The sequence below is a fragment of the Erithacus rubecula genome (genome assembly GCF_903797595.1).
Source record: "Erithacus rubecula genome assembly, chromosome: 2".
Taxonomy (NCBI): domain Eukaryota; kingdom Metazoa; phylum Chordata; class Aves; order Passeriformes; family Muscicapidae; genus Erithacus; species Erithacus rubecula.
Genome location: NC_136685.1, coordinates 59,346,787 through 59,358,792, shown reverse-complemented (window position 1 = coordinate 59,358,792; position 12,006 = coordinate 59,346,787). Strand labels below are relative to the sequence as shown.

The window sequence follows — 12,006 nt, the reverse complement described above, 5'->3', positions numbered from 1 at the left end:
CACAGTCATAACTTTTGTTTATGGAATGGGAAAGACTCAAAGAGGCTCTAAGTAATGGTCAGGAGAACAGGGCAGGCAACTGACATCAGTTAAAGGGCTTAAGTCAAGGAAATATTATTTCTAAACTCTGAAAATAGCTATTATGGTAAAAATGCTTCTATCTCATATCACTTTGTAAACATTAAGTAAATACATAAAATACAAATTCTAAGTTATTAAGAGCAATGGTCACAAAGTAATGCTTTTAATATTCTTTTAAAAAACATTTTTAAAAGTATTTATTTGAAGTATCTAAAAAGTTTAAATGTATTCAGATTTTATAGTTATAAAACTTTGAACACACTTCTACATAAAGTAAAAAAAAGCTATGGCATTTCTCAAATTTCTGAATAACTGCTAAATAAATGCAAACAATTTCATCCTTCATGTAAGTATCCACTAAGAGGTACACAATCAAGATTGAACTGTACTTGTATTCTTAATTCATTAGTGGAACTTGAAGGCCCTCTTCTGGATTATAAATTACTGCATGGCCAAGCAAAGTACACGGAAATGACAAAGCCAACCAACACTATGAAAAGACAAATATCTTAAATATATTTTTATTCATGTTATTACCAACTTAATTTCCTGGTTTTCACTTGGATCTGCCCATCTTGGTTACTATAGTTCAGGAGCTGAGAACAACTTCTTAGTGGATTCTTATAAATGAAGTATTTCTTACACTGATACTCACAAGAGGAGTAGACAGTTGAAAGAGAGCTGTGAAGAGTTCCTCCACAGCTTTGTATGAAGGTGTTGTGCAGCCAAGTGATATCTGATTATCCTTATTAAGCAACAGCACACACAAACAGACACGTGATTGTGTGTACATCCCTGTCTACACAGATATGTGGCTTTCAGAAATTACCTCTGAAAATCTGGCTTGTGCTAAGGCAGGAAAAAATGAGGAAACATTTGCAATGGTCCTAAGTCTTCAAAGACTGTACAATTCCTTTATATGCCTTTTGAATAAATACACACACACAGACTGTAAAGGACTTAAAATGTAACCTTCCAAGAGAGTTACTTGCTTGCCTAAGCAAAATTTGCTACTGAAAAGCAAGATGCTTCTCCACACACACAAGGAAAAAATATTCTAGAATGTGCTGTACAAAAGCACCATTTTAATGGATCTGTTTGTAAACAAGTGGACTTGAACCATCAATTTCCCTCTTTCTAAAAACAGCCATTTACTCCTTTTTTTGCTATGATAAACAATAAATCATAAATACAGAAATGCAGGAACAGGTACTCAGTATTCTATTAGTAAAAACTCTGTACAGAATATTAAACATAGCTTGATTGAACTGCACATTTTAAAAAAGCAGCATGGTGAAGAAACTTTCACATATAATTTCTTGGTAAGTTTCTGTGTCCCAGCAGCGTAGGGCTACTGACGACGATCCTTCTTCCGTACTTTTGATTTTGGTGCTGCCAAGAGACAGGAAAGGAGAAGAATCGTCAGAAGTGAATTGCAGTAATTCCAGAGAAAACAGGCTTTTAAATGAGGTTGGGATCAAAATGGATGCATTAATGTAAAACCTACCATTGGGATTTTCTTGTCTGTAGAAAGCTTTTAACAATTCCACTGCTTCTTCAGCACGATAGCCAGAAGAGCACTGTTCAAATTAAAGTGATGTTAGTAAGCACATCTGAAAATAACATATTCCATGCTTCACAAAGTTGCCTTGAGTACAGAAAAATTTAAAACAACCTTACTGTTAACTTAGGGGTCAAAAAAAAAAAAATCTCCTTTTCAGGTTTAATACCTAATACATTTGAAAACTGCTGTGTTGAGGCTTAGTAGAGTAAGTAATTTCCCTAATAACTTAATAATGGGCAAAACAAACTTTCTTAGAAATTTTACATTATTTAGTATGTGATCTACAATTTCTTTCTTATTAATGTTTCCAACCTCCCATACTCCTCAAGCACTTGGAAACCACAGACATATACCTAGGTATTTGCAGGTAAGATTCCTAACAGAAAACACTCATCCACATATCTATTCCTAACAGTCATCTTTCAGATCTTTTTGGTCCTTCTAAAATACTTTTCCAAGCCATGAACCCTAGTCACAAAGCATTCAAATGTCACTCACACTAAATAAATCTTCATCCATACTAGAAAATAAGTAGTTGCTTCTATACATTCCACTGCAGTTGCCTACAGAAACAAAGGATTCCTAGTATCAAGAATGTTTTCCTTTCTGTCTTCTGAATGTAGAAAAAATTGTAATACCACATGCCAATGTTAGCAAATGAACACTCTTCCAGTACTGACTACACCAATTAATTCAGATGTTAGTCTCACTGACACACTGACAGAAAGATGCCTAATATGCTTACACTGGAGTGCCAAACAGTATTGTCTTGCTGACTGAAATTCTTTGAGCCTTGAGCCTTTGGTGCTTATTTACAATGCTGAAATACATTACTTGTTTTTTTACATTCACTAAGTCATTCACATGAAATGTGGAAAAGAACTCCAGAAATCAGTATCACTGTATAAGGCAAGATCACATACAACTGTGAATAATGCAATAAATAAAATGGTATAAATACTCTCTACATGTATGTATGGGTACATAGCTAGTATCATGCTGTAAAGTACCTAGATTTATTTATCTTATTTATTTTACCTCCACTGAATGCTTGTCCAGTCTTTCTCCCATGACAAAAATGCCTAAATCACCCCAGACACTGTTCAGTGTTTCAGTAGCCCTACTATGCAGAAAGTTTCTTGATACCTAAACTGAATTTCCTCTGCTACTGTTGCAGTTCAGTTTTTTTGGAGAGTTGAACTACATGAAATAAATCTAAGCTAATACATTCTACCTCATAAATACAGACTGAAAACAAAAACACAATTATTTCCAGTGGCTCAGCTAAAACCCAGTTATTTTCTAAGTTGCTGTTACTTGATCTTTATTGATTATGTGTTTGTACATTCTGCTTAAAATAATTTTCCCTCATCTCTTCCTGCAGCATATACTTACTGTTCTAAGTATTACACATTTTAGATGTATGTAATTCTTATCTTGTTCCACAAGCATAATTCTTTCCCTTACCCTTTGATACATCCTTTAAAATAATTTAAGACCTTCATCAGAGTTTTCCTCAGTTTTCTCTTCTTTAAGGACCTAATTTTGTTTTACATTATTTTCTTATTAAGCCAAATTTACTTGACTTACATCATCTTCTATCTGCCTCCTCTTAAAGCGATGCATAACATTCTCAAAGCCTGGTAATGAAGCCAGGCACAGTACCCTAGCTGGGAAATAAAGGGAAACATTTTACAGCCTACTTCAAATGGGTCTCCTGAGTCCACCATAGCATCAGATGAGATGCTCAAAACGGAGCCACAGCCTCCAAATCGCTCATTTCGACAGCCATACACGACCCGTGGAATTTATGGGAGTGAGTCAAGGTATTAAGTGAAAAACAAGCAGGAAGCACAAAAGCCTGATCTAGGCAGTCATCAAATTTCCTAAAATGTGCTTGTACTCTCCAAACTAAATTAGTCTGAGCTACAATTCCTCCCTCAGAAAATCAGAACTTACTTTTGAATGATGCAAGATGTATTGCTGAAGATGCACATCCAGCCTTTTTCAGAAAAGGGGAAGCATGAATCCCCAAAGCAGAAGCATAAAAAGACATGGTTTACTGATTGATACAACATTCAAAACTGAACACTGACCTGCACTTAGCTCATTTTACATGCTAACAAATATCTCTAAAATATATTTTTAATCTCTAACAGTTGTTTGTCATAACTGCACCACCTCTCTTTCACTCTTGAGTCTCTTGCTATTCACCATGGAGGTGAGTGCAGACCCTCAAACCTCCCCTCATGGCTTTCCCTGACTGTCAAGCCTTTCTTTGTGGGCTCAGTGCCAAAGGAGGAATGGTTTGACACAGAGTTTCCCAGTGTGAGTCAGCATGAAAGGATACTCATCAAGCGCAGGGCAGCTGCACACATGATACAGGGCTCTACAGTTACGTACAACACCAGCTGTGGAAACACTTCCCTATAATCCCTGTCATGTTGCTTGCACCAGTCAAGGACCTGGTCGATTGCCACCATTTCTGCATGTCGAGTAGCCTAGAAGATAAAAACAAGTATTTTCTTAAAAGTTTGCATTTATTCACTTTTTTTGTTACAGAAGTAATGTAATAATCTTTGCTGGTTCAAGCTGAAAAGGAATTTCATTACCACCCAGACTGCAGAAAAAATACTCAACCCCAGAGAGAAAATATTCAGACCCAACCCTTTGTATGTAGCACGAGATCTACAAGTGCCAGTTTTTTCTACCTTTTCCTAGGCAGAGGACCATGCTCAGAAGTTCTCCTCTCTCAGTCACAGTGAGGCAAGACATAAAAGCTCTGCTTGAGGCTTAAGGGACATACAAAGTGCATTGGCACAACTGATGTAGCCCACAGCCCAGTCTATTTCCAAAAGCAAGAATACAGGCTGGATTACTTGCTCTGGAAATAACAAGATGCTCCTTGCTGGTACCTTTTCCTCCCTCTGACAATATCACTGTGAACATGCAACAATTTCAGTATGTTTCTGCAACTGCCTGATGTGCTTTGTACACATAATATTCTCAGTTTGCCTCAGGTTTAATGCTGGGGGTACATACATGTACAATAAGTCACTCAAGTAATAGGCAGGGATTTCAGCACACGACTGATTACAAAAACACAAAGGATTGTTAATTTCTCTTTTCTAAATCCAAGATAACAGAATGATTAGTACCTCAATATCTATGGCACAAAACCCAAAACAACTAGTAATGTCCTGGTAAAATGTCTGCAGTCAGACACTGTATTGTGCCAATGAAATGTCACAGCAAAAATTTCAGGAAGTACTAGCTAGAGCCTGATGCTTATCTGAGTTAAGACTATTAGTATTTTCCTTCTTCTTCTATCTATTCTGAAAAAAGGGACATTTTTGAGACAAGCATTAGAGTAAGATTTAATCAATCCAGATTATACTTGAAACTCTGTTTTGCATGTCCTTACATGACCCTTGATAGGTTCCTCTCAGAACATGAACTTGGGTTAATCTTTTAACACTGTGAAGATCTGTGGTGATAGCAGAGATGCTCTACAATACATGGCAAAGGACTCATAACTTACTGCTATGTTTAATACTGTTTGAAAACATTTTAAACAACTCCTAGAAAGGCCATGCAGCTGGAGGTCCTACCAGCTTCTACAGAAATAGAAGACAGCTGTGCAGATGAGATTACACCAATACAGAACATTACTACACACCAGTGTAGCTATATCTTAAATAAATGCACTGTTTTGGTCATCTCATGTCTTGAAGACACAGGAATATCAGGACAAATTCACCTCAGGGTGGGAAAGGATTAGCCAAGTTACAGAACAGTCTCCATTTAGAAACTAATTAGACTGTGGCTCTTAACAGACACAGTCATTAGTTTTCCAGGTTGAGAGGACTACAGTAGAGGTTTTTAAAATAATCAAGAAAAATGTGGAAAAATCACAGTTGTAACTGTGATTTATTATTTCTCATAACAAGTGAGCACCCAATGAAATTATCAGGCAGCAGATATAAAACAAACAAAAGGAAGTACACTTTCACAAATCACATAATTTTATTGTGAAACTCATTGCCACAGGATGCTATGGAAGCCAAAAATATAAATGAGTTCAAAAAAAAGGTTTAGACAAATTCATGGGGGATATGTGCACAGACAGCTATCAGAACAATGATCCAGATACAGTTTTGAGCTCTGGAAGTCCCTAAGGTATTCACTTTTAGAAGTGAAAGGATGTGCAAGGGGAAGGTTTATGCTACTGCATTCTTGCTTCTTGAGTTCCCTGCTTAAGCACCTGTTGAAGGTCCTTCTTAAAGACAAGATATAAGGGAAAAACTGACCTTCTAGGTCTGTCTTAAGATTTTGTTTTGTATTCAGCTATGACTAGATAGCCTTTTTTTGACTTGCTGTGTATAAAATAACATACAAGAAGGACGATTTTAATTTTGAATCACTGACTCAATCCATAAGCTTAACTTGCCAAATATTACACACTATTTTAAAGCCAAGAAAGCAAAAGCAGTTTAACAGTAGCAAGAGAAAATGAGAATTGCTACAGTGGCAAAGGGCGTACCAAGGAAAAAAAAACTGACTCAGTCTGCCCCAAACTGTGGCAAATGTTTCACTGACAAGATAAAGACATCACCATTGCCCAAAAAGCATACTTTCTAAATTTAAGACCATATATATAACAAGTGAGACTCAAGGGGGCCAAAGCTCAAAATTCTGTGTTATCTTGTGGCTTCACTACACAAACAATACTTGATTTTCAATTATCCTGTACTGTGCCTGCAAGATACTTGCTACAATGACCCAAGAGAACAAAGAGGAAATGTCCCTGTGCATCAATAAAGGACCTAAGACAGAGAGCATTTTACTGGGAAGTGAATGATTGCATCACATGTGGGAATAAAGATGCCAAAAAAACCCCAAAACATTTCCACATGGGGAGGGTCACATATGCTGTAAGGGAGAAAATTTTCAGGTTGGTCTGATGCAAGACTGTGAACAAGCAAGTGTGGGAGCTGCCAGAGGGAACACAGCACTGGCACAAGGTTGGGAATGAATCTCCAGGCTGTCTATACCCAGTGTCTTACACAGACAATCGCTGCACTGTTGCCCAATGACAACATGAAGTGTCATGTCTAAGTATTTTGAAATGTTGATGCCACAGCCATGCTCTTAAAAAAATAAAATAAACCAAACACAACTGCACACAAAATTCCTTCTTCCAAAAGCAACTCCTCCCAGAAGAATGCAATGATTAGTAATTTTGCAAATAACTTACACAGAGTAAGCAGCAGTATTTCTGACACTGATGTGTTCTACTGTGGACATGGCAGGCAAAAAAAAAAAAAAAAAAGGTTCGAGTGACAGGAGACAGCTGAAAACACTGAAGGATTCTGGTAACTAAATTTTTTTGCCAGAATGAGCAGTTTAGGAACATAATGAAAGAGGTCATAAATAAGACACTACCTGCTCCTAACTTCAGCCCATTACATCAGAGGATGCAGGGACCTGCTTAAGGAGAAGACAGAATTTATTTGACACCAGGCTTGCAGACAAGGCAGAATTGCAGGGAAGGACTGAAGATCTAACTGGATAAATGATCACTTTTCCAAAGCAGGAACAACGTTTTCATGAATTAAAAAAAGTCAGTATGTTATAAAGCTGCATTTTGGAGGGCAGAAAGCTGTCACTCCCACAGCATGTTTTAATGCATCAAGGCAGAATGTTGCATGAGTGAAACCTTCAGAGCAAACAGTCACTGTATTGAAAACCAAGAAGGACAGGTGTCATACAATACTAACACCTATAGATCCAGGAGGGTCTCAATAGTAAAACAGACAAGATAACAAACCTTTGAAAGTAGTGTTACAAGGACTAGTCCTTATAAAAGGTAAATTAAACTAAATTAACCTAGTAAATTTCTTTGACAAATGTTTTTTCTAGGGAAAAGAAACACCAGTCTCTCTGGACATCTCCAGTGCATATGGCACAGCATAACTTGTGAAATTATTGTGAGTGGGGAAAACAGCCTAATGCAAGAAATGTAAGGTGAGCAAGAAAAGAAGAGACATTGCATTGACAGATGAAATATTTGTCCAGAGGGATTTGTCCAGTGTCATTACCACAGACACTCAAAGATCATTTGGCTTAAATGTTTTCATTTGTGTCACTGGCTTTAACTGGAAAAAAATCCTACAGAAAACAGCTGATGATGTGATGTCTTTCATGAGAATGGACAGGGTCAGAGTGTCACTCAGGAGGTGGATGGCCTTCTAAATGGGAATAAAAAAATTTCAAAGTAACAAATGAAGAATAACAAAACAGCATAAAAGACCAAGGAAGCTCCAGAAAAGATGGGTAGACTTTCTTCCAGGGAGAATGTGAAGTACTATTGCTCTCAAACAAAGCACAAGTCCATCTGGAATAAAGTATAGAGTTCTGGTTAAGTGAATTCAGAAAAAATGAATCAAAGCTGGAATGGCTATGCAAAAGAATTATTATAATGAACACAGAAAGCAAGCCTGTCTTCTGAGAGGAAATTAAACAGTTGGCTGGGGGGAAAACAAATACTGAAAAGGAGTAAGATTTTAAATACATCCAAGCTATGTAAAATAATGGATGATGCTGGAACAAGAACAGGGAGATATAAACAGAACATTAAAAGTTTGAAACTGGAAATTAGACATTTTTTAGCCATCTGAGGAATGATGTTCTGGAGAAGTCCTTCAATATAAGGTGGGAAAAGACATTAGTTTTAAAACAGACCTTGACATTTATGATGTCTGCTGGAATTGTCTCAATGGCTCAAGAGGATTGTTTTTTCTCCCCAGGATAGTCCCTAAATAATGCCAGAAATCATTAGGAAAAAAACTGAAAACAATTTCCAATGTTTACATTTCATAACAAGTACTTCTTTCAAGCTTACTTTTTTTTTTTTTTTTACACTACATGGAGCAATTACATGTCTGATAAAAAATTTAGAAGCACTAAGTACCCAACATTTTCAATCACTAAAACATAAACATCTATGAAAATTGAGCCACAAAATAACCGAAATTTGAGCTTAGCAACAATTTAAAAAAAAGCTTGGCTTTCAAAGATATTAACAGATTACTGTTTACAAAATCCAGCTGATTTTTTTTTTAAATCAGGCTACTTGCATTTTAGTGTGTACCTTCCAACAGCCCTGATATTAAAAATGCCTGAAAGCTTCCCTGGCATTTTTAAGTTATTTTCATTTTGTTATCAGTCTTGTCAGTTATGTTCTGTCTGTTTACTAACATGTAATTTCTACCCAATATTAATACCTCTGGCATGATTTTCCCAAGAAGTGTCTGCTTCCCCACAGTGTTTACAATGGTGTAACATGAGATACCTAATTTCTCTGTCATCTGGCTTTCTTAAAGCTGTAATAGAACCTTCTTAATACATTACAGATTGCCCTGCAAGACAAGTTACTATAATGATTCATCTTTACTGTTAAATTTTTGAGCTTAAAAGACTCATTTTAAGTTTTTGCTACGTTTTCAGATTTGAGGCATCTAATACAAATTACAGCCAGATCCTGCAGTCAGATTAACTTATACAAAACCTCCAGTTGTATAAAATCCCTGTTAGCATTAACGGGTCTCTCAGCACCAGATCTTGTAGCTAACTCGATGGTTAAAGTTGCAACAGGTCTCAAACCGACAGGAAACAGTTTTTCACTCTGGGCTGTGGACAGAGCTTTCCCGGGAAAGGCTGCAGAGCCGTTTCTCCCAGCCCCAGGAGCTCTCAGAGGCCCTGGCGAGCCGGCACGGGTCGGGCAGGGCCGCGCAGCCAGGCGGCCCCGGGCCCGCCCCAACTCACGTTCTTCGTCTCGTTGACCTCGTTCCTGCCCCTGCCTATCACCTCGCCGTCGTAGACCAGCAGGCAGCCCACGGGAACCTCTCCTTTCTCCAGCGCCTCTCTGGCCTGCGGGACACACAGACAGACGGACAGACAGACTGGTGAGAGGCGCAGGAAGCGTCACAGCAGCGGGAGGAGCTCCCGCGGCCCCATTCCCCCCGCTGCCGTGAGGCACCCGGGGCTCCCGGCCCGCACTGACCACGTCGAGCGCCTGGTCCATCCAGGCCAGCGCGGCCGCGTCCCCCGCCTCCGCCATGCCGGGCCCGCCGCTGTTTCCGGGGCACCGCGGGCGGCGCCGCCGCCGCCTCCGCCCCTTCCGCCGCCGCGGGGACCCGAGGGGCGGCCGGGCCGCGCCGGGCCAGGCTCGCAGGATGCTCCGGTCGCTCTGGAGTTTCCTCAAGCGGCACAAGAAGAAATGCCTCGCCCTTGGCACCTTCCTTGGCGGTGAGTGCCCGGTGGAGGGCGGGGGCGGTGGTACCGGGGTGTGCGGTGCCGGCCGTGGGGCCTCCCCGCGGAGCGCTCCCGGCCCCTCGGAGCCCCGCGCCGGGCCGGCCCCTCGCTGGCTGGAGCGGCTCCGGGCCCGCCCGGGGACACCCAAATGCTCCCGCACCGGGAGAGCCCGGCTGCCAGCAGGACTTTCCCCGAGGCTGGGAGTGAATCTGCTCTCGTCCCTTAAGCCCTGAAAGGCAGGAGCTGGGGTTGCCCGGGTGCTCTTTCGGCGGCTGGTCGCGTTACTTTGAAACAAGGTTGAAGCGTGCAAAGCGCGGGTGACACTTGCGTTGTTTTTGGGATGGAGGCTGGAAACATCCACTTTCATATGTGACTTATGCTTTGAGGGGAATTGTCAAATATCACAAGAATCAATTAGGTTGGAATAAAGATCATGGAGTCGAGCCTATGACCGAACACCACCTCTCAATTAGACCATGGCACTAATTGCCACATCCAGTCTTTCCTTTAAACGCCTCCAGGGACGGCGAGTCCACCACCTCCCTGGGCAGCCCATTCAATGTCTAATCACCCGTTTTGTGAAGAAATTCCTCCTAATGCCATACCTGAACCTCCTCTGGCACACATTAAGACTATGTGCTCTTGTTCTGTCACTTGTTACCTGGGAGAAGAGACCGACCCCCACTGGCTACAATCTCCTTTCAGGTGTTTGTAGAGAGTGATTACGCTCCCCTCGTTCTCCTTTTCTCCGGGCTAAACACTCCCAGCTCCCTCAGCCAGCCACTCCTTATGGGACATGTGCTCCAGAGCCTTCCCCAGCTTTGTTGCCCTTCTCTTAACAAATACAGATTAGTTGCAGACACAGAACTTTCACACAGAGGATTGCATTCAAGCATTTTCTCCCTTGAGGCTCTTGTTGAAACCTGTAGGGTGGTTATGGTCTAGTAAGCTCCACCTTCCCTTGAAGTTGTTATTGGGTTGTTTTTAGTTGGAAATTGACTTAAAAGCACACATTGGATATGTGTCTCTGTTGCACAATGAAGTGCATAGCTGTGCAGCTGGAAATTGGATACTCCTCAAAAGGCACAGCTGTATCTGTGCACTCAGTAATCAAATGTATTTATATCCAATGTAAATGACACTGATGATGTAAATGAGACTGATGGAAGCCAGTCAGTTAAATGTTCTGAGGGCTACAGGGCTTTTATAGTATATTTTGTCATATATTCAGGTGAAGTCTGCTGTGAAGGTGAATTGTATTTACATCTGGTTTGCCTTGGTTCTTGTGTAGTCTGCATTCTTTCATCATTAATTCCTTCTGCGGTTTTCCAGAGAGTTCCAATTAATCCATGATAATAGGCTGGGTGATGGTTACTGCAGTACTGGTCAGACTGCTTCTCCAGTTCACCCCCTCACCTGCAGGTTTTGTGGCTCTGTGAGTGCAGCACAGTCATGTTTTCCACCACACTTGCAACCCACCCTGTTAAGTAAACAGGCTGTCACCTGGAAGATGTTCTTCCTCCCCTTCAGCTCTCTGTGTGAGAGTGCTGAGTGGACAAATGGGAATAATAAAAAATCACTTCTCCTGGGTTTCAATGGGTAAATGTGGATCAATTCACAAGTGGGAAAGCAGGTATCTGGGAACTTGAGTCTCTTATAGCCTGGAATCTTAAATTCCTCATGTATAAACAGCCTGCAAACCAACCTGAGTTTGCAGTTTTTTCCTTATGATTGGTATTGTTTATATACAGCTCAGTGTCACTTTCATTAAAATGCTACTTACTGAATAAAGGGCGCTTAAAATAATAATTATAGAGTAAAATAATGTCATTTAAGGAATTAAAAAAAAAAAAAACCAAAACAACACCAAAACAAAACAAATCCCAAGGTGCTCTTCCCACATTTCAACTTCTGACTGAAAAATATTAAACTGTGCTATCATTTTCTGCAGCATGGATCAGTTATCTATTTCTCCAGGCCATATAGTATTTCAGGACTGTAGAGAATTGCTTTTTATGTGTTTGAGACTGAAGTAAATCCAGGCT

At 40.2% G+C, this 12,006-nt stretch overlaps 2 protein-coding genes across 2 annotated transcripts in view; one reads left to right on the top strand and one right to left on the bottom strand.

The window, feature by feature from the left end:
• Window positions 1-212: 212 nt before the first annotated feature.
• On the bottom strand, window positions 213-9,839 carry ADAT2 (adenosine deaminase tRNA specific 2). The gene is made up of 6 exons (XM_079331898.1): window positions 9,711-9,839; window positions 9,473-9,577; window positions 3,996-4,146; window positions 3,349-3,455; window positions 1,589-1,661; window positions 213-1,473 (listed from the first exon to the last, which is right to left on the bottom strand). The coding sequence occupies exons 1-6, from the start codon at window positions 9,765-9,767 to the stop codon at window positions 1,433-1,435; spliced, it is 534 nt and encodes a 177-aa protein (XP_079188024.1). The 5' UTR covers window positions 9,768-9,839; the 3' UTR covers window positions 213-1,432.
• Window positions 9,824-12,006, top strand: part of PEX3 (peroxisomal biogenesis factor 3) — a 20,676-nt gene continuing 18,493 nt past the window's right edge. Inside the window, exon 1 of the mRNA XM_079331750.1 lies at window positions 9,824-9,955. Within this exon, the coding sequence (XP_079187876.1) occupies window positions 9,883-9,955 (73 nt within the window). The 5' untranslated portion in view covers window positions 9,824-9,882. The remainder of the gene's footprint in view (window positions 9,956-12,006) is intronic.